We start from the raw sequence: 17,950 nt of genomic DNA, 5'->3' as shown, positions 1-17,950 counted from the left end.
GGAGCTGGTGAGAAGTGACGAGGGAGTGAGGCCAAGTCACTTACACAGTTAGTCATCTAAGGCTCCCCGGCCTTCGTCCTTCCACTCTAGACCCCCGTGGAAAGAGTCAGGAACAGAAAGAGCACCCGGGCCTCCATCACAGATCCAGATCTCCCCCCAAAGACCCGTTTTTTCACCTCTCGGTCTCTGGGACATCTCTCTCTTCTCTTGCTTTAATCTCCCTAATCCGACAAGATTGAGCTGCTTTCTCCCTACGCAGTTGTGGCTAATAAAGTAGGCAAGCAGATCGTGGGTCCATTCTTCCACAGGTCCCCAAGTACCACTTGGCTCCCCCAAAACCAGGTATAATCTAGCTACTTCCCTAAAAAATGAGAAAAACGGTTTTTCTCTAAGGTAGTCCCAGCAATTCAAGAGAATTAAGTTGAGTCCAGCTCTTTCTCTTCCCAGACCTGCTGACCGCAGTGAGAAGTATGGAAAGAGGGGTGTACAGGGGTCAGTGACATAGAGCACTGGGCAAAGGAACTTGCTACCATAAAGGTGGAAAGAGAACTCATTATTGAAAGCTGTCTTATGATAACTGCTTGAAAGAGTGTGTGTGCGCACGCGCGCGCACACACACACACACACACACACACACACACACACACAAACAAACTTCCAAATGAGGTTTAGAGAGGTGGCTCAGCAATTAAGAGCATTTATTGCTCTTGCAGAGGACCTGAGTTCAGTTTCCAGCACCCACATACATGGTAGTACACAACTATCTGTAACTCCAGTTGCAGGGGATCGAATGCCCTCTTCTGACCTCTGCCGGCATCAAGCAGGCATGTCATGTGCATATATACATCGTGGCAAAACACTCATATACATAAAATTTAAAAATAATGCAATAAACTTTTAAAAAATATAAAGAAATGAGCTGGGCAGTGATGGCACACACCTTTAATCCCAGCACTCAGGAGGCTGAGCCAGGCGGATCTCTGTGAGTTCGAGGCCAGCCTGGTCTACAGGATGAGTTCCAGGATAGCCAGGACTTCACAGAAAAACCCGTCTTGAAGAAAGAGACAGAGACAGAGAGAGGGGTGGGGGATAAATGAATGAATGAATAAATAATTAAATAGATGCATCATTCTTCTGGAGGACCTGACCTATGTTCCCAGCACCCACGTCAGGAGACTCATAACTGCCTGTAACTCCAGCTCCAGGGGACCCATTGTCTCTGGACTGTACAGACACTGCACTCAAGTGCAAGAACCTATATACAAACACACAGAGACACATAATTAAAATAAAATCCTTTTTTTAAAAAAATATATAAATTTCTTATTTGGAATTTTTACTTTTTTTTTTTTTTTTATTATGTATACAGTGTATAGCTTGCATGTATGCCTGCGGGTCAGAAGAGGGCACCAGATCTCATTACAGAGGGTTGGGAGCCCCAATGTGGTTGCTGGGAATTGAACTCAGGACCTCTGGAAGAGCAGCCAGTGCTCTTAACCTCTGAGCCATCTCTCCAGCCCCATTTATTATTTATTTATTTATTCATTCATTCGTTTATTTATTTTGGTTTTTCGAGACAGGGTTTCTCTGTGTAGCTTTGCACCTTTTCTGGAACTTGCTTTGGAGACCAGGCTGGCCTCGAACTCACATAGATCCGCCTGCCTCTGAGTGCTGGGATTAAAGGCCTGCGCCACCACCGCCCAATTTTTACTTTTTTAAAAACAGGGTCTCTGAGGCCTCAAATTCATGATGCTCTTCCCGGCGGTGGTGACGCACACCTTTAATCCCAGCACTCAGAGGCAGGCGGATCTCTGTGAGTTCAAGGCCAGCCTGGTTTACATAGTGAGTTCCAGGACAGGCTCTAAAGCTACACAGAGAAATCCTGTCTTGAACCAACCCCCACAAAAAAAAAAAAAAAAAAAAAAAAAAAAAAAAAAAATTAAGGAAGGATGATCCTCCTGATTCAGTCTCTCCCAGAGTCCATTGAAAGAGACCAGAGGCTCCCACTATGTGCTTTTAGATGTTTTGAGCTGGTGAAACCTCCTAGGTCTCAGAATTTGCTTAGAGCACACCCTAGCTTAAATCTACCACTCCATTCCCCTCTTTATTTGTTGGAGACATTTTTCCAAATATTCCACGCCTCTGCATTTGACATTTACTTTACTGTCCTTTTCCCCAACTCTCCCTTCTAACTTGATCTAGGAAGTCCTCCCGCTGGTCTACCTCCATCCCTCTAGCAGGACTAGACTTTAGTTCAGACCTGCTGCACTAAAGAGTTTGGAAAAGAAAACGGACCGCTTGAAGATGGATTACTCTAGGTCAGTCAGAATATAGGGACCGGGTGCACGCCGGAACTTCAGCTCCCACCATGCATCGGGGCCGGAACGACCACGCCCCCCCGCGCAGAGCATTGTGGAGCATGAGTCAGGGCCCAGACACACAACCCTTAGGCAGGCGGGGACGTAAGGAGAGGTCAGCGGTCAAGGCTTCGGCGGCGGCTTAGACATGCAGTCGGCTCGGATGACCCCGAGTGTGGGGCGGCAGCTGCTGCGGCTGGGGTCCCGAAGGTCTGTATATGGCAGGGGGACAGCGGGTCTGGAAACCAGGGCAGGACTGAACCCCGGCTCCTTACAGCTCACGATCCACTGTGCTTCTGGGACAAAACCGGCCCACCTCTGCCCAGCGCCTTTATGCTAGTGAGGCCGCCCAGGTGAGTGACAGCGGCATCGAAGCGGGGGTTGTCGGCTCCCACCGGCCGGCGACCAACAGGGGTCTCCCTTCATCCCAGTCACCTGGTGACAGCTCTGGCGCCGAAACTAGGGGAAAGGGCAAGCCAGGGTGCCCTGGTGAGAAAGTAGGGGAGAAGACTCGGGTCACAGTTGCCAGTGGTTCCCGGTGTTCTCCCTGGCACACCCCGAGACCCATCGCGAACCTATGTAACTGCTGTCTCCTTTCCCCAGGCGGTTCTGGACAAGCCAGATGCCCTCTCCGATACTTCTACCAGAGAAAAACCAGCCAAGGCGGTAAGTGACCCGGAAATCAGATTGACCCTTATAAGCCAGTAGACGCACGAACCAGGGCCCTGAAACTTCTCTTCCCTGCTCAGGAATCGAAGTCTTTTGCTGCGGGGATGTTCAAAGGCCAGCTCACCACGGATCAGGTGTTCCCATACCCATCTGGTAAGCAAGGGGGTAGTGAGTGGTGGTGTGGGCAGGGCAGCCTCCCCACCTGACTGGCCTGTTCTCCTTCCCCATCCTGCAGTGCTCAGTCAGGACCAGACACAATTTCTCAAAGAGCTGGTGGGGCCAGTAGCCCGGTTCTTTGAGGTAAGGGACTGGGGCACAGCCCCTCTTGGGGTAGCCAAATGTTAAGCTTAAAGGAGCCTCTTAATATGAGATCCTATTCCTCGCCCAGGAAGTGAATGATCCTGCCAAGAATGACTCCTTAGAGCAGGTGGAGGAGAAGACTATGCAGGGCCTCAAGGAACTGGGGGCATTTGGTCTGCAAGTACCCAGTGAGCTGGGCGGTTTGGGCCTCTGCAATACCCAGGTAAGAGGACTCCCCTGGTTAACTTACTACTACCCACATTGCTTCCTCACCACTGGGGCCAAGTAGCCAGGGATACTATCGGCCTGCTCTATTTCTCACCTGTGTCCGAATCTTCCTCTGAAAACATGAGCTATGTGCAGCCCACTAGGACCAAGGACCTAACCCTGAAACCCAGGGTAGTAAGCAATATTCATGTCAAGACTAGGGAGGGCTGGGCATGGCAATACATGCCTTTAATCCCAGCACGTCCGGGGGCAGAGGCAAGCAGACCTCAAGAGTCTGAGGCCAGCCTGGTCTACTTATCATGGTCTAGGCTAGCCAGGGCTACACAGTGAGGCTGTCTCAAAAACCAAAAGATCTAGGACCTCTGGTGTCCCTGCTTGTTTTCTTAAGGAAGCGTTCCAGGGCCTGGTGCGTGCTTAGACCAGCACTCCACCACTGAGCGACATCACCAATCCCCTCACACCTTTCCTGTGGTCCCATTTTTACATGCTCACAGTAGAGATGGCCCGGGTCAGGCTCACCCTGGGGCCCACTCTCTCAATGCAGCCTGTTACATTCCCAGATGCCTTCTTCCCCTCTAGTATGCTCGCTTGGCAGAGATCGTGGGCATGCATGACCTTGGTGTTAGTGTTACCCTGGGAGCTCATCAGAGCATCGGTTTCAAAGGCATCTTGCTCTATGGCACAAAGGCCCAGAAAGAAAAATACCTCCCCCAAGTGGCATCTGGTAAGGCCACCTTAAGGGACCGAGGGGTAAGGAGTGTGAAACTGCTCATCTTGTTACAAGGAACTGCTGGGAGTAGTGTGGGAGGGGTACAGCATTGACGGTCATCCCAGGTAAACCAGTTCTCCCCAACAGGGCAGGCTGTGGCGGCTTTCTGCCTCACAGAGCCCTCGAGTGGGTCAGATGCGGCCTCCATCCGATGCTCAGCTGTACCCAGCCCCTGTGGAAAATATTATACTCTCAACGGAACCAAGATTTGGATCAGGCAATCTTCCATTTCTCTTCTTCCCTTCAGCCCATTTCCCGACCTCACTGCTCTGAACCACACCCCTTACTAATGCCTCCTTCTCCCACAGTAATGGAGGCATCGCAGATATTTTCACTGTCTTTGCCAAGACACCAATTAAAGATGCGGCCACGGGGGCCGTGAAAGAGAAGATCACAGCCTTTGTAGTGGAAAGGAGCTTTGGGGGTGTTACTCAGTGAGTGAGCACGGAGAGGACAAGGTGGGATCAAGGGAGGGGACGGCACGAGCTCTCAAAACCAGGTGGTCCAGGTCACACTGGGGCATGCACAGGAGCCAGAGTGAGTGGTAGTTTGTTTCCTCGGGAGAACTCAGCTAACAGGACATAGCCAGACCTCCGTAGCCCTGAGGCACACGTGCAGTACCTGTATCCTCTCTACAGTCTGGGAGTTCCTCCCTGATCATAAGGACCAGAAAGGCCATCTTCCCTACAGCAACCTATTTACACCTCAACTTTCCTGCCCTGCCTTTTCAGTGGGCTCCCTGAAAAGAAGATGGGTATCAAAGCATCTAACACAGCAGAAGTGTATTTTGATGGCGTTCAGGTACCATCAGAGAACGTGCTAGGAGAGGTGGGAAGTGGCTTCAAGGTTGCTGTCAACATCCTCAACAATGGAAGATTTGGGATGGCTGCAACCTTAGCAGGCACCATGAAAGCCATGATTGCCAAGGCGGTGAGTCCTGCCCCACTCCCTAGCTAGCCTGACGGAATCATGTGCCCCGACGACTACCCTGCAGGGACTGCATCAGAGCAAGACACACACACACACACACACACACCTCCACATACACACACACACACACACACACACACACACACACACACTGCCAGATCTTCTAAGTTAGGTCTCCAGTCCCCACCCCAGTGGAAACTGCAGAATCACCAGTGTGCACATGTGCCTTTCAGGTTGATCATGCTACTAACCGTACCCAGTTTGGGGACAAAATCCATAACTTTGGGATGATTCAGGAAAAGCTGGCTCGGATGGCAATTCTGCAGTATGTGACTGAGGTAAGGGCTTCCTGCGCCCCTCCCCCTGGAGCCCTATGGCTTTCTTCACAGTTGGGTCAGACTACAACCCCCAGCAGCACCTGGGGCAGTGGGTCTCCAGCTTTACACCAATGCCCTAGGGGATGCGAGGAGGCATAGTCAGTTCAGCTTCTGAAGGAGAGATGCTGTTCTAAGTGCTGCCCAGCTCTACCAAACACTAATTCTAACCCACCCCTTTAAAGTCTGCGGCCTGGAAGCCTGGTTTACCAAATCAGAGGAGCACATACTGGAATGTCTGACCTGACGGGGAGTTAGAGAAAGCATTGCAAGGGTTGTGGGGGAGTAGAGCAGAGCTGGTCTTGCAGACTGGAATGTGAACCACCCTGTCTCACACAGCCTCTTCCTGTTTTCTTCCCCACGTCCCAACTATGTGCCCTCAGTCCATGGCTTACATGCTGAGTGCCAACATGGACCAGGGATTCACAGACTTCCAGATAGAGGCCGCCATCAGCAAAATCTTTGGCTCGGTGAGGACCCAGGCATGATAGAAGGGCAGAGTTCAGTTCAGGAGCTCAGCTCCCCAACCAAACTCCTCTGGTTCTGTCCTTAGGAAGCAGCCTGGAGAGTGACAGATGAGTGCATCCAAATAATGGGGGGCATGGGCTTCATGAAGGTATGGAGTACCCCTCAGCATGGGCGGGCATCCTACAGAGTGGACAGGCACTTGCACCAGAAGTTCACGTGTCTCCCCTGCGCTAGGAGCCCGGGGTGGAGCGTGTGCTCCGAGATACCCGAATCTTCCGAATCTTTGAAGGGACAAATGACATCCTTCGACTGTTTGTGGCTCTGCAGGGCTGTATGGTGAGAGGAAGGGGGGGGAGAGGGGGGGAGCTGTGAAGGACACCGAGTCCTGACGGTTGGACCCTCCTCCCCGACAGGACAAAGGAAAGGAACTCACTGGGCTGGGCAATGCCCTGAAGAATCCTCTTTCGAATGTTGGCCTCCTGATAGGGGAAGCAGGCAAACAGCTGAGGCGGTAAGCCAGGGCCGCCAGGTCAGGGCAAGAAGGTGGTACGCAGCAGCTACCCAGCCACTCACTCGTGCACTGCTTTCCAGGCGGACAGGGATTGGCAGTGGCTTGAGTCTCTCGGGGGTTATTCACCCAGAGTTAAGTCGCAGCGGTGAACTGGTGAGTAGTCCTTAGAACAGAGCCTGCAGCAAGGGGCTGCCCACTTCTTCTGAGCTGTGACTCTTGTCTCTTCAGACAGTGCAGGCTCTGGAGCAGTTTGCCACTGTAGTGGAGGCCAAGCTGATAAAGTACAAGAAAGGGATTGTCAGTGAGTGAGCTCTGCAACCCCTACCTCACTCCCGCCACCCTCCTGCCACACTCCAGCCCTCCCTCAGACTAACAGCCCCACCCTCATCTACCTGACAGATGAACAGTTCCTGCTGCACCGGCTGGCAGATGGAGCCATTGACCTCTATGCCATGGTGGTGGTTCTCTCCAGGTAAGAAGACAGAGTGGGAAGCTTGGGAGGTTTGTGGCCAGCGCCACAGCTCAAGATCATCTCAACCTCCTGCTTCCTTACAGAGCCTCAAGATCCCTGAGTGAGGGCCACCCCGAAGCACAGCATGAGAAAATGCTCTGTGATAGTTGGTGTATTGAGGTGAGCCTTGGAGCTCCGCAGGACAGGGGGGTGATGGAGACACAGGCCGACCTTCTCTTCCCCTCTCCCCAGGCTGCAGCACGCATCCGAGAAAACATGGCTAACCTGCAATCCAACCCTCAACAGCTACAGCTCTTCCGTAACTTCAAAAGCATCTCCAAGGCCATGGTGGAGAGTGGTGGCGTGGCCACCAGGAACCCTCTTCGAGTCTGAATACTCCCAGTCAGGCCCAACATCGTCACGTGCCTTCTCTTATGCCAAAACCCAGGTCCCCTTTATGGGGCCCTGGTTTCTCCTGTTTGTTCTCTGGAGTACTTACTGCCTTAAGAACAATAAACTTTCTAACAACCACCCTCTGCTGCCGCCTCTCACCGGTCCTCTCCTCAGCCTGCTTCCCTCCCAACTTTATGACCAGCCACCCTCTGCTGCTGTACCTCACTGTCCCTCTTTGTGTCTCCCCCAGTCCCTCTTCTCCACTGCCTGCCTCCCAAAGAAAGGAGCCAGAGGCTTAGGGAATCGGCCTCTATTGCTTTATTTGGTGTTTTATACAAGCGACTAAAATAAATAGAGTAACAAAGGCAGCTACACAGTCCCCAAGTACACCACCAGCTTCCTTGGGCTGCTGTCTAGGGTACCCAGCGCCCCTTCCTCTTCCCAGGGTACCAGTAACCACCACCCACCCTCCAAGTGACAGCTAACTAGGCAACTGGAGGTGGTGGTCACATTCTGGGGTTAGAGGGGACCCAGGAAATTTATATGAAGGGATTCTTCATATAAAAGAGAAAATGTCTATTAAAAAAATACTCCCCAAAATATAAGAAAGTCTATTTCAATCCCCCAAAAGGCTTATAAAAAATAAAGCTAAAAATAACCAAAGGTCCCCGACTACCCCTGAGGAAGGGGAAGGACCAGGCACAGCTGGTGAGAGTCACAGTGGCCAAAACCTTGTGGTAGGTACCAAGCACCAGGATGAACCCAGGCACTCTGAGGAGCACCAGGATGAAACTTGACAGGCCAAGGGCATGGACCTAATGTGGCCCTAAGGTGGGCCCTACATAACATCTACGAAAAATTCACTGGGGTTGCCCATGGCCATGTGGAAGCTCTGACGGCTAGCTGTCAGTTCTGGGGGCACAGAGCCCAGGTCTCTGACTGGAGGAGCACCAGGGGGCTGCACTGCGGCGGAGACAGGGGGTGGGGGTGGAGGCATCATGACTACCATCATGGGGTTATAGGGGAGAGCCATGCCAGGGGGAGGTCCATAGGGGTGGAGCCCCGGGAGAGCTCGGAGGTTAGGAGTACCACCTGCTGAGCCCCTGGGAGGAGGGGGGGCCCCATCACCAGTCCCACCAGGTTCCCCACCCCGCCGAAGGCTGCCTCCTCGGCTGGAAAGCTCGGACTCACTGCCACTGCCAGACTTTGACTCAGGGGCCCGTTCCTCAGGCCTCCCTGTGCGCCCGGCCCCCCCATCACTTCTTGTTGACCCACTGCTCCGGCTCCCTGTTGAGGGGGAGGGGGGAACGGGGTAAGTGACGCTCAGCCCAGAGGCCTCTGGATTCCCCAGCCTCTTCCTGCTCTTGCCTCTCCTCCCTGAGTCCCTCTACTGTGCCCTCATTCCCGAGCTGTAGTTGATATTCGGGGTGACTTACCTTCACTGTGCTGGCTGCTGGCACTACCTCCACCATAAGTGTAAGATGAAAGCTCGTGGTAAGGCGGAGGCTGTGGGCTATAGGGGTGTGGGGCTGGATACTGGTAGGAGAAGGTAGGCAGCAGGGGCCAGGGGGTAGCTCCAGGAAGAGGAGCCAGGGTGTCCTGGTCAGAAGCCCCACTGGAACCATCATTATCATTCAGAGACAGGTTAACTAGGTCTGGAAGAAAAGGGAAGAAAGGTCCCTGTTTTAAGAGGCCAGGATTCCTGAGAATAGAGAGAAACCAGGAACCATTTCCCCAGAGCCACCCACGAAGATTAGGAAGGCTTAGAACAGAAATCTGCGGCTGGGGCGGACACACCAAGGCCACCATCACTAGCTAGTCCAGTATGCCTTTGTGGGACTCCTAAGTCTTTCTTTCCCTTGGAACACAGCTCTGCCACGGGTACCCAGCTTACTCAGCAGCATACGGGCACATATCAGCCCCCATGGTTGGCCACTGCAAGGCCAAGTGTGGGACACACAGTGCCTGACTACCCTGGTGGCCCTGGCTACAGTTTCCGGGCCAGGGCTGGGGCTGGGCAGCAGAAGAAGGCAGGACAACCTGCTCTCTGACACCAGGGCAGGTGACTTACAGCTTTCACAGCCACCACTGAGGTCCCCGAAGACGTAATAGCACTGCTCAGAAAAAGTGATCTTGTTGACAGTGTGTCGGATGAGCCCTGCCTTCAAGAGCCCGCTGGCATACTTGCGGGCCTCCCGGCGCTCAGGAAAACCTTCCACATGATGGTACAGCCAGTCTACCACGTCGGAGCCTGAGAGCAAGCACAGTGGGAGAAGTCAGACTCTCCTCCAAACTCCTACCCTGAGCCGTGTGCTGTTCCCAGCCTTGGTCTCTTCCTCCCCTTCCCATGCCACCTTGCTCAGGGCCTGGCAATACCTAGAAAGGCATTTGGGATGGTGATCTTCAGCCACATGCGGTCCCGGACTTCCAGCCCAGACTCTGGGGCTGCCATGGCCTTGGTCACAGAGGCCATGTCCATGTGGATGGAGAGACCCCGGCTTTCACAGCCTGACAGAGGAGACAACAGAGAACTGAAGAAAGGTCCACTCAAACAGGGAAGTGGGGAGGGGCTGGAGACTCACCATCAGGCAGGGAGGAGCCAGATGTAATAGTGCTCATGGATGAAGAGCCTGGGTAAGCAGGGAAGGTGCCAGTCAGCGCAGCAGAATGTGACACCCAGGCAGCAGGATCAATTGGCTGGATGGGCTCATCTGGTACAAAAATATAATAGTCACCAAAATCATCACTGCTCAGCCTTAAAAAACTAGCCCTGTCTGCTCCAGAACTAAAAATCCTGTTCCGCCCCTCCCTTGACCTTCTTGAACCCTTCTTGAACCAATTCCCTACAACTGGAAGCCCAGCCTCATCTTCTGGCTCATCCAATCTCTGTTGTTCTTGTTGGTTTGAGGCAGGGTTTCACTCTGTAGCCCAGGCTGGCCTCAAACTCCGGGAGAGCCTCCTGTCTTAGGCTCCCAGGTGCCAAGACTCCAAGCTTAAGTCACCATGCCCAAACTCCCCAGATCTCTTAACTTCAGACCCCCGCCTGAGCATCACTCACTTCGGGGGAGGGTGAAGTAGGCCTGGGGAGAGGGATCCCAACACTTGGCCACGGTCAGCACGATGGGGCTGTGGGGAAGAGAAGGCCAATCAAGCAAGTAGAGGGAAGAGGCCTCAGGAGGACCTAGGCCCGATGCAAGGAGGAAATCAGGACATAAAGACGGAGAAGAAAGGAACACATGCATAACCAGGCTCAAGAAAGCGAGAGTGGAGGGTTTCACAATGTGGGTGACTCACCAACACAGGTAAGTTCAAAACATAATGCCGAGGGAACAAGGGAGCACACACACGCTGCACAATTCACAGGAAGCGTGAGACAGCTAACACTGAACCATCCTGTCCCAGGATTCAGGCATGGGTGGAAAAACCATCAAAGGTTTTCTTGACCAAAGAAGTCAAGAGTAATTACCGTCAGTGAGGAGGGTGGGAATGGGAAGCAGTGCCCAGTGGGTGGGCTCTCTGAGGCATTCACCACACTGGTTTCATGATTTAGGCTGGAGTGCCATGCACAGCCACTTAGATTTATTATTTTGTTCTGTTTTTTTTTTTTTGAGACCTGGCTGGTCTGCAACTCTCACTATGTAGGCCAGGCTGGCTTCATAACCTGAGGGCCACCTGGCTCCGCCTCCCCAGTGCTATGATTAAAGGCGTGTGCCACCATGCCCGGCTCACTTCTGTTTTTTTCAATTGCAAAACAAAGACCAAGGGACTAAACCAGAGGCCTAAGGACCAGCGCCCAGCAGAGGCTCACCCTGGCTTGTGCACAATGTCTCTCAGCACCCGTACTGCATCATCATTGCTCATGTTCTCAAAGTTCATATCGTTCACCTGGAAGGGAGGAGGAGTGGGTCAGAGGCAGTGTGGGAGATTAAGAGCCACTGCCCAAGCCAGCAGCCAACCTGTCAGCATACCTGCAAAAGCATGTCGCCAGGCTCGATGCGCCCGTCAGCAGCCACAGCACCCCCCTTCATGATGGAGCCAATGTAGATGCCTCCGTCACCCCGCTCATTACTCTGGCCCACAATGGAGATGCCCAGGAAGTTGTACTTCTCTGTGGAGAGTCCACATGAGGGGACGAGGCCCCAGAAACCCTGGAGACCCTCTCCTCCCGTCTCTGTCAGGACCTTGCATACCCATGTTGAGTGTGACTGTGATGATGTTAAGAGACATTGTGGAATCGGTAACACTGCTGAAGGAGGAGGCCTGTGGCAGGGAGACAGGAGAGAGGTGAACTGCTCCTCAACAACGCAGAGACAAGCCCCAAGCCTCTGGGCCACTAAGGCCCACTTCACCCAAAAGAACCTCACCCTTTCCATGCGTGGTGGCCGCTGCTTCCTCCGCCTTCGGTGGCGCTTGAGGAGGCGGGAGGCGCTGCTCTGCTCAGTGGAGCTGCTGAATCTGACAGCAATTGAGAAGCGGAGCATTTGGAGGTAGAAGTGGTCAGGGAGCCAAATGCAACAAGACTGACTGACTAGAGGGAGGAAGGGCGGGAGGGAGGGAGCCCTGGGGAGAGATATGGGAAACCATACCTACTCATGGTGTCATCCTCATCTGAGTCGCCTAGGCTGGTACTCTCCAGCTCACTGGTCATGAGGGTGGAGGAACTCTCGTACCCAGCCAGGTGGCGCTCCAGCCTTGAGGTACCACTGGGCCTGTGGCCACCAGCTATGTATAAAGGAGAACATCAGGAGCCAGGTCTCCCATTCTTCTTCACGCTCTTCATGCTGAGGCTTGCCTCCCCTCCCAGCTCCCAGTCTACCCTGCCTCCAAGGCCTGCCCCTCACCGCCATGCTCACTGCTGTCTCTCCTCCGAGGTCGTTCTCGTCTTAGTGATACAACAGACTCAGTTTCTGTCTCAGGCTCTAGATTTTCATGGCTGCTGGACACATTAGGGCTACATGGGCAGAGACAGTTTCCAACCAATGTCAGTAGGTCAGAGCACCAAATCCTGAGTCTCCCCTCCCCATGGGCTGGCACTGGATTCCCCTCCCCTGGATTCAAGATTGTAAAGGACTCACTGGAAAGATGGAGGCCTTGAGTCCCCAATGCCACTGGTCCTTTCTGGTGGCAAGGGGGGTAATGGTGGAGGTGGAGGAACCAGTTCTGTTCGAGACTCATGGGCTGGGGGAGCCAGCTCAGGCTGGGGGTTATCTGACGACACCAGCTAAGAGTGCAAGAAGACATGGATCCACTGGGTAGTGGTTTGCATGGAAAGACCAAGGAAAAAGAGCAGGAAGAGAACGGGGTCTCCGAGACCGGGAAGAACAGCCCAGAGAAAAGCAACCGGCATGGGAGACTACAGAAAGCGAAACCTAAGGAATGCCCACTACTTCTGCACGTAGAGAAGCCAGGGCCACCGATGACTGGGTAGGGGAGAGGCTGCAGAAAGAGACTGAGGTTGGAAGCAGCTTGGTAATGACTCCCTTACCCAGGAGACAACTCTTCCATTGAAGCACGGTAGGCGGGCATTGTCATCTGAAATCTCTTCCTTCACCACCCTGTCGAGAGAACAGAGCGGTCAGCAAGATGGCAGGTGTGATGGTGCACATCTTCAATTCTAATACGTGGGAGGCAGAGGCAGAGGAGTTCCGGAAACTTGAAGCCAGCCAGGGTTACGTAGAGATGCTGTCTCCAAGTAATAATAATAATAATAATAATAATAATAATAATAATAATAATATAGAAGAGGAGGAGGAAGAAGCAGACATAGCAGCAGCAGTAGCACTCAGGAGGCAGAGGCAGGCGGACCTGAGTTCAAGGCCAGCCTGGTTGGTCTACAGAGTGAGTTCTAAGACAGCCATGGCTACACAGAGAAACCCTGTCTTGAAAATCCAGAGGGGTTGGGGATTTAGCTCAGTGGTAGAGTGCTTGCCTAGCAAGCGCAAAGCCCTGGGTTCATTCCTCAACTCTGAAAAAAAAAAAAAAAAAAGAAAATTCAGAGAGAGGGTCTGGGGAGATGGCTCAGAGGTTAAGAACACTGACTGCTCTTTCAGAGGATCTGAGTTCGATTCCCAGCACCCACATGGCAGCTTACAATTGTCAAGGGGACCCAACACCCTCACACAGGCAAAACACCAATGCACATAAAATAAATTATATATGCATAAGGAAGACCCAGAGACCTCAAATCTTGTTCAAAATCTCTCTCAATCTCCATCCAACCCAAGCATGTTGACTCTCTGCTGCCCTGGCTAGTCCTCTTTATGTTGTTTGTTGGTTGGTTGGTTGGTTGTTTTTTCGAGACAGAGTTTCTCTGTGTAGCTTTGCGCCTTTCCTGGAACTCGCTTTGGAGACCAGGCTGGCCTCGAACTCACAGAGATCCACCTGGTTCTGCCTCCCGAGTGCTGGCATTAAAGGCGTGCGCCACCACCGCCCGGCTGTGTGTGTGTGTGTGTGTGTGTTTTAATGTACACATGTGTGTATGACTGTCACACGTGTGGCTGTGGGAGGGTGCTTACAGAGGACAGAAGAGGGCATTAGATCCTTGGGAGCTGGAGTTACTGGTAGTTGTGAGCTACCATTTTGGTGCTGGGAACTAAACTCAGGTCCTCTGAAAGAGGACCAAGCACTCTTAACCTCCAAGCCATCTTTCCAGACCCAATCTTCTGCCCCCCCCCTTTTTTTAAGGGGAGGGTGTTTCATTTTGTATTCCTAGATGGTCTGGAATTCACTATGTAGACCAGATGGGCCTTGAACTCACAGAGATCTGCCTGCCTCTGCCTCCTGGGACAAAGGCACGTCACCATGCCCAGCACACATCACCATGGTGCCTGGCTCTTCTCCTTTTACAATGAAACTATTTGCTTTCACATGTGAACACAACTCCAGTCTCCCTCCTTATTCACCCTCTCCCACCCCAGAGACAGTGTTGCTCCAAAAGCTTCTTCCCATCTGATCCAAACCTGGAAACCTGGCCACTCCAAAGGCCGTCGGGACAGTTTTTTGCTCCAACAGCTTAGGAGCCTTGCTAACTTTCTCTGGTCTACACATCTGTCGCACAAAAGGCTCTGGTCCTCATGTGGTTCTCTGCTGTTCTACCACCTTTCAGTTCTCCCTAACTCACATCCAGAGACTGTCCAGATGTGTGGCCTTGGCTGGATAAAAACACCCTTAAATGCAACGACAATACTCCACACTAGGAAAGCTCCCACGGAGAGGGAAGCCAGACTTCCTGCTGCAATCTGCTCAGCCTGAGAAATTCTGAAGCCCAGTCTTGGTGGCCAGCCTCCCACAGGTTCCTGCAGCAGACTAGACTTGTTCCTTCTCAATACCCACAAGAAATCATTAGGGCCTATTCTGTTCTACATGTGACCTGGGTGTGCAGCACCAGCTTTGACACTTAGTAAGCATTAGCAAATATGCAGTGACGAAATATGAGCGATGAGGCTTTCTTTCACATACACAACACCTCACCCCCAAATGAGAATTTCTTTTCGGGGCTGGAGAATTGGTTCAGTGGTTAAAGAATTTACCACAGAAGACCCAGGTTCAGTTCCCAGCACCACACAATGGCTCACGACCATCCATACCTCCAGTTCCAGGATCTGACCGTCTCTTCAAACATTCACAGGCACCAGGCACCCACATGGTGCACATACATACATGTATGTGGGCAAAACACTCACATACATAAAAATAAGCACCGGGTGGTGGTGACGCATGCCTTTAATGCCAGCACTTGGGAGGCAGAGGCAAGCGGATTTCTGTGAGTTTGAGGACAGCCTGGTCTCCAAAGCGAGTTCCAGGAAAGGTGCAAAGCTACACAGAGAAACCCTGTTTCGGGGGAAAAAAAAATCTAAAAAATAAAAATAATAAAACTTCTTGGCTGATTAACTATGCCCTGGGGGCCTTGGGTATATGCCTCATTTTGAGGGTAAACGCCACATATATTTGCTGTCAAGATGACATAGCCCAGTCACTACTAATCTACTCAGTGTATACAACTCTTCCCAACATAACCTGACCTCAGCATGGCCCAGTCTCATCCAAAGCAGACAATTTTGTATCACTATAATCTAGTCTATGAACTAGTTAGCCTTAATACTACATGAAAATTACCAGCCACCAAGAATTTACCATGTGCTGTGCACCTAAATTAAGCATTTTACACTATGATTATCATCATGCCACAGATGAAGAAATCAAAGCACAAAAGCTAAATAAATTGCCTAAAATTATAATGCAAAAAGAACCTTGATTTAAATCCAAGACAACCCCCTAGGTAGTATCACTTTGCCCATGTCAAACAATCTTTAGCGAGAGTCGTTTGTTCAGTTCTAGCTGATGGGGAATGAGCTCCAACCACAGAGATTCTTCATAGCTAAGGAGGCTCTCCCCGACCTGGGTGGTAGAGAACCTTTGGCTCCTGGTACCTTGCTCTCCTTGCTTATGCCGACTCAGGCTATCAGAACCTAATGCATTCTACCTTCAAACCCTGAGCTTGAGGACACACAGAAGGCTCAGTCCCAATAGCTACAAAACAAAAGGCCGCCTCACTCAGAGTCCCAGTCCAGCCCAGGATCACCCAGAATGTCCCAAATTACCCTAGAACAACCCAATCTATTCCAGCATAGCCCCCTTGTCTCCCCACAAGCAGCACCAGGACTGACTGCAATACCCCAGCACAGCTGCATGTACTGTCACCACCAGCCTGTGTGTCCCCGTCTTGTAACACAGTGAACCCAGGTCTGGACCAGCTATAATGCCACAGTCTCTAGTCCCAGCACTCAGGATGCAGATGTAGAGGCAAGGCTGCTACAAATTCAAGGTGAGCCTGTTCTACATTGTGAGCCCTAGGTAGCTTTAGTTACAGAATGAAATCCTGGCTCAGCAGTAAAGAGCACTGGCTGCTCTTCCAAAGGACTGGAGTACAATTCCCAGCATCTACATAGAAGCTAACATATATAACTCCAGTTTCAAAAGATCCCATGCCATCTTCTGGTTTCTGTGGACACTGTATGCTTGTGGTGCACAAATATGCTAGCATACCAAACACCCATACCCATAAAATCTCTTTAAAATGAAGACAAACAAACCTCCAATTTCCCTTCAGGGGAAAAAAAATGTCTAAGAAAATAGGAAGAACTCAGTGGAGTCCAGAATAGTGCAAACTTTGCCAGAAAAAAAATCTACTTCAAAACAACCTAAGATATCTAAGATACCAAGAGACCTCTGCATTATTACAGATTGCACCATCCCCAAATAATGATTAATGAGCCAGGATAGCCTAAATTGTCGAACGATAGCCCAGCTACATACTAACACCGCACACCCAGCACACCTGTTAATTCCAGCTATCAAGGATGAAGCAGTAAAAACTCTGTGAGTTCGAAGCCAGCCTGGAATACAAAGAGTAAGGCCCTGTCTCAAAACAAAAGAACAAATCAAAACACGCAAACAAACAAAAAAAACTAGAGAATATTTCTATATAATTCTCATGCAGACGTCTGAGAACATACCAGACTACCAAAAGATGGATGAATCTAATCTCAGCACAGCCTAGACTATCCTCAAGCATCGCCTCTTAACCTTTTGGCTAAAATCAAGTGGAGAAGATGGCCAAGCAAACCAGAGTGCCCCATTATTCCAACCTAATTTTCTTGCCTCTGGCTTACTTAAAGTCCAGCCCGTTCTCCTAAAGCTCTCTGTGTCCAACGATAACCTTGTCCGTCTTGGGATGGGCGATCTAACCTAGCATAGTACAATACGCTACGTTCCACTACAGGCCAGAAAAATTCCAAGGCAGACCGGTGCCCCTCAACATCGCTCAATCCATTCTAGCACACCCATCGTCCTTCCCAGGCTAGGCCTCGCGCTTACCCAAAATCCTGATCCATAGACTTGAAAAAGTACTTAGCGCCCGCGGGCCGCTGCAAAACGCTCTTGAAGTCGCCGAGGGTGATGCGCTCCGCCGGGACAGGAATCTTCACCAGGTAGGGAGTCTCTTCCTCATCCAGATGGTAAATCACCTTCGTCTCGCCGACACCACCGCCCCCCGCGCCGCTGCCCGCCATGGTCTCGCTCGCGCGCTCCCGGGCTCAGCCGCCCACCCAACGGGACCAAGCGCCCCCGCCGCGCCTGCGCACACCCGCAAACTGACGTGCCAGCGCCGACAGGGCAGGACCGGGGCGGGAGACGCGCCCGAGGCGGACGGCGTGGAGCCGCGGGGTGATAGCTCCGAGCCGTCGAGCTCGACCCAAAGCCCGGGCCCCCACCGCCGGGGGCCACCTCCACCAACGTCCCCAACACTATCAAGGTCCCCGCCCACCTCTCCCCATGCCACGTGACACGAGCCCGCCCACCTTGCGCAGCAGACGGCCCTTCACGTGACCCCCCTGTGTCACGTGACTGCAGGCTCCTCCCAGACGCGCACGTGACCACTGCCGAGAGCAACGGTCTTCGGCCCTAAATGACTCCGCCCCCCAACGTGTACCCCGCCCCACA

The 17,950-nt window shown here is 52.1% G+C and overlaps 2 protein-coding genes across 3 annotated transcripts; one reads left to right on the top strand and one right to left on the bottom strand.

Moving 5' to 3' along the window:
* The first annotated feature begins 2,398 nt into the window (after positions 1-2,398).
* On the top strand, positions 2,399-7,590 carry Acadvl (acyl-CoA dehydrogenase very long chain). Its single transcript, XM_036196063.1, has 20 exons — positions 2,399-2,567; positions 2,635-2,710; positions 2,961-3,023; positions 3,107-3,179; positions 3,262-3,326; positions 3,415-3,549; positions 4,134-4,278; positions 4,411-4,540; positions 4,632-4,757; positions 5,055-5,253; positions 5,487-5,591; positions 6,011-6,097; positions 6,181-6,243; positions 6,330-6,431; positions 6,509-6,606; positions 6,687-6,759; positions 6,835-6,907; positions 7,006-7,078; positions 7,162-7,237; positions 7,310-7,590. The coding sequence occupies exons 1-20, from the start codon at positions 2,506-2,508 to the stop codon at positions 7,448-7,450; spliced, it is 1,965 nt and encodes a 654-aa protein (XP_036051956.1). The 5' UTR covers positions 2,399-2,505; the 3' UTR covers positions 7,451-7,590.
* A 160-nt stretch (positions 7,591-7,750) lies between these two features.
* On the bottom strand, positions 7,751-17,774 carry Dvl2 (dishevelled segment polarity protein 2). 2 transcript variants are annotated; one of them, XM_036196061.1, is made up of 15 exons: positions 17,327-17,774; positions 12,936-13,005; positions 12,526-12,671; positions 12,292-12,401; positions 12,037-12,172; positions 11,815-11,905; positions 11,641-11,710; positions 11,419-11,558; positions 11,259-11,335; positions 10,509-10,576; positions 10,033-10,161; positions 9,827-9,958; positions 9,522-9,701; positions 8,887-9,105; positions 7,751-8,737 (listed from the first exon to the last, which is right to left on the bottom strand). In XM_036196061.1, exons 1-15 carry the CDS (start codon positions 17,518-17,520, stop codon positions 8,289-8,291), a joined length of 2,211 nt encoding a protein of 736 aa, XP_036051954.1. In that variant the 5' UTR covers positions 17,521-17,774; the 3' UTR covers positions 7,751-8,288. The 2 variants fall into 2 exon arrangements, with proteins under 2 accessions (XP_036051954.1, XP_036051955.1); XM_036196062.1 differs by having other exon boundaries at positions 12,304-12,401.
* Between the last annotated feature and the right edge of the window lie 176 nt (positions 17,775-17,950).

This window comes from Onychomys torridus, chromosome 8, assembly GCF_903995425.1.
Source record: "Onychomys torridus chromosome 8, mOncTor1.1, whole genome shotgun sequence".
Taxonomy (NCBI): domain Eukaryota; kingdom Metazoa; phylum Chordata; class Mammalia; order Rodentia; family Cricetidae; genus Onychomys; species Onychomys torridus.
Note: the sequence above shows the minus strand (reverse complement) of the source record. Positions and strands in the feature narration are given on the sequence as shown.

Coding starts and splice junctions, on each gene's coding strand:
- Dvl2 (XM_036196061.1), bottom strand. CDS start 17,520: ATGGCGGGCAGCGGCGCGGGGGGCGGTGGTGTCGGCGAGACGAAGGTG. Junction 12,173..12,291: donor AGACAGCAGTGAGCATGGCG/GTGAGGGGCAGG, acceptor CTTTATACATAG/CTGGTGGCCACAGGCCCAGT. Junction 9,702..9,826: donor CATCCCAAATGCCTTTCTAG/GTATTGCCAGGC, acceptor GCTTGCTCTCAG/GCTCCGACGTGGTAGACTGG.
- Acadvl (XM_036196063.1), top strand. CDS start 2,506: ATGCAGTCGGCTCGGATGACCCCGAGTGTGGGGCGGCAGCTGCTGCGG. Junction 3,550..4,133: donor TGGGCCTCTGCAATACCCAG/GTAAGAGGACTC, acceptor CTTCCCCTCTAG/TATGCTCGCTTGGCAGAGAT. Junction 4,541..4,631: donor GGAACCAAGATTTGGATCAG/GCAATCTTCCAT, acceptor CTTCTCCCACAG/TAATGGAGGCATCGCAGATA.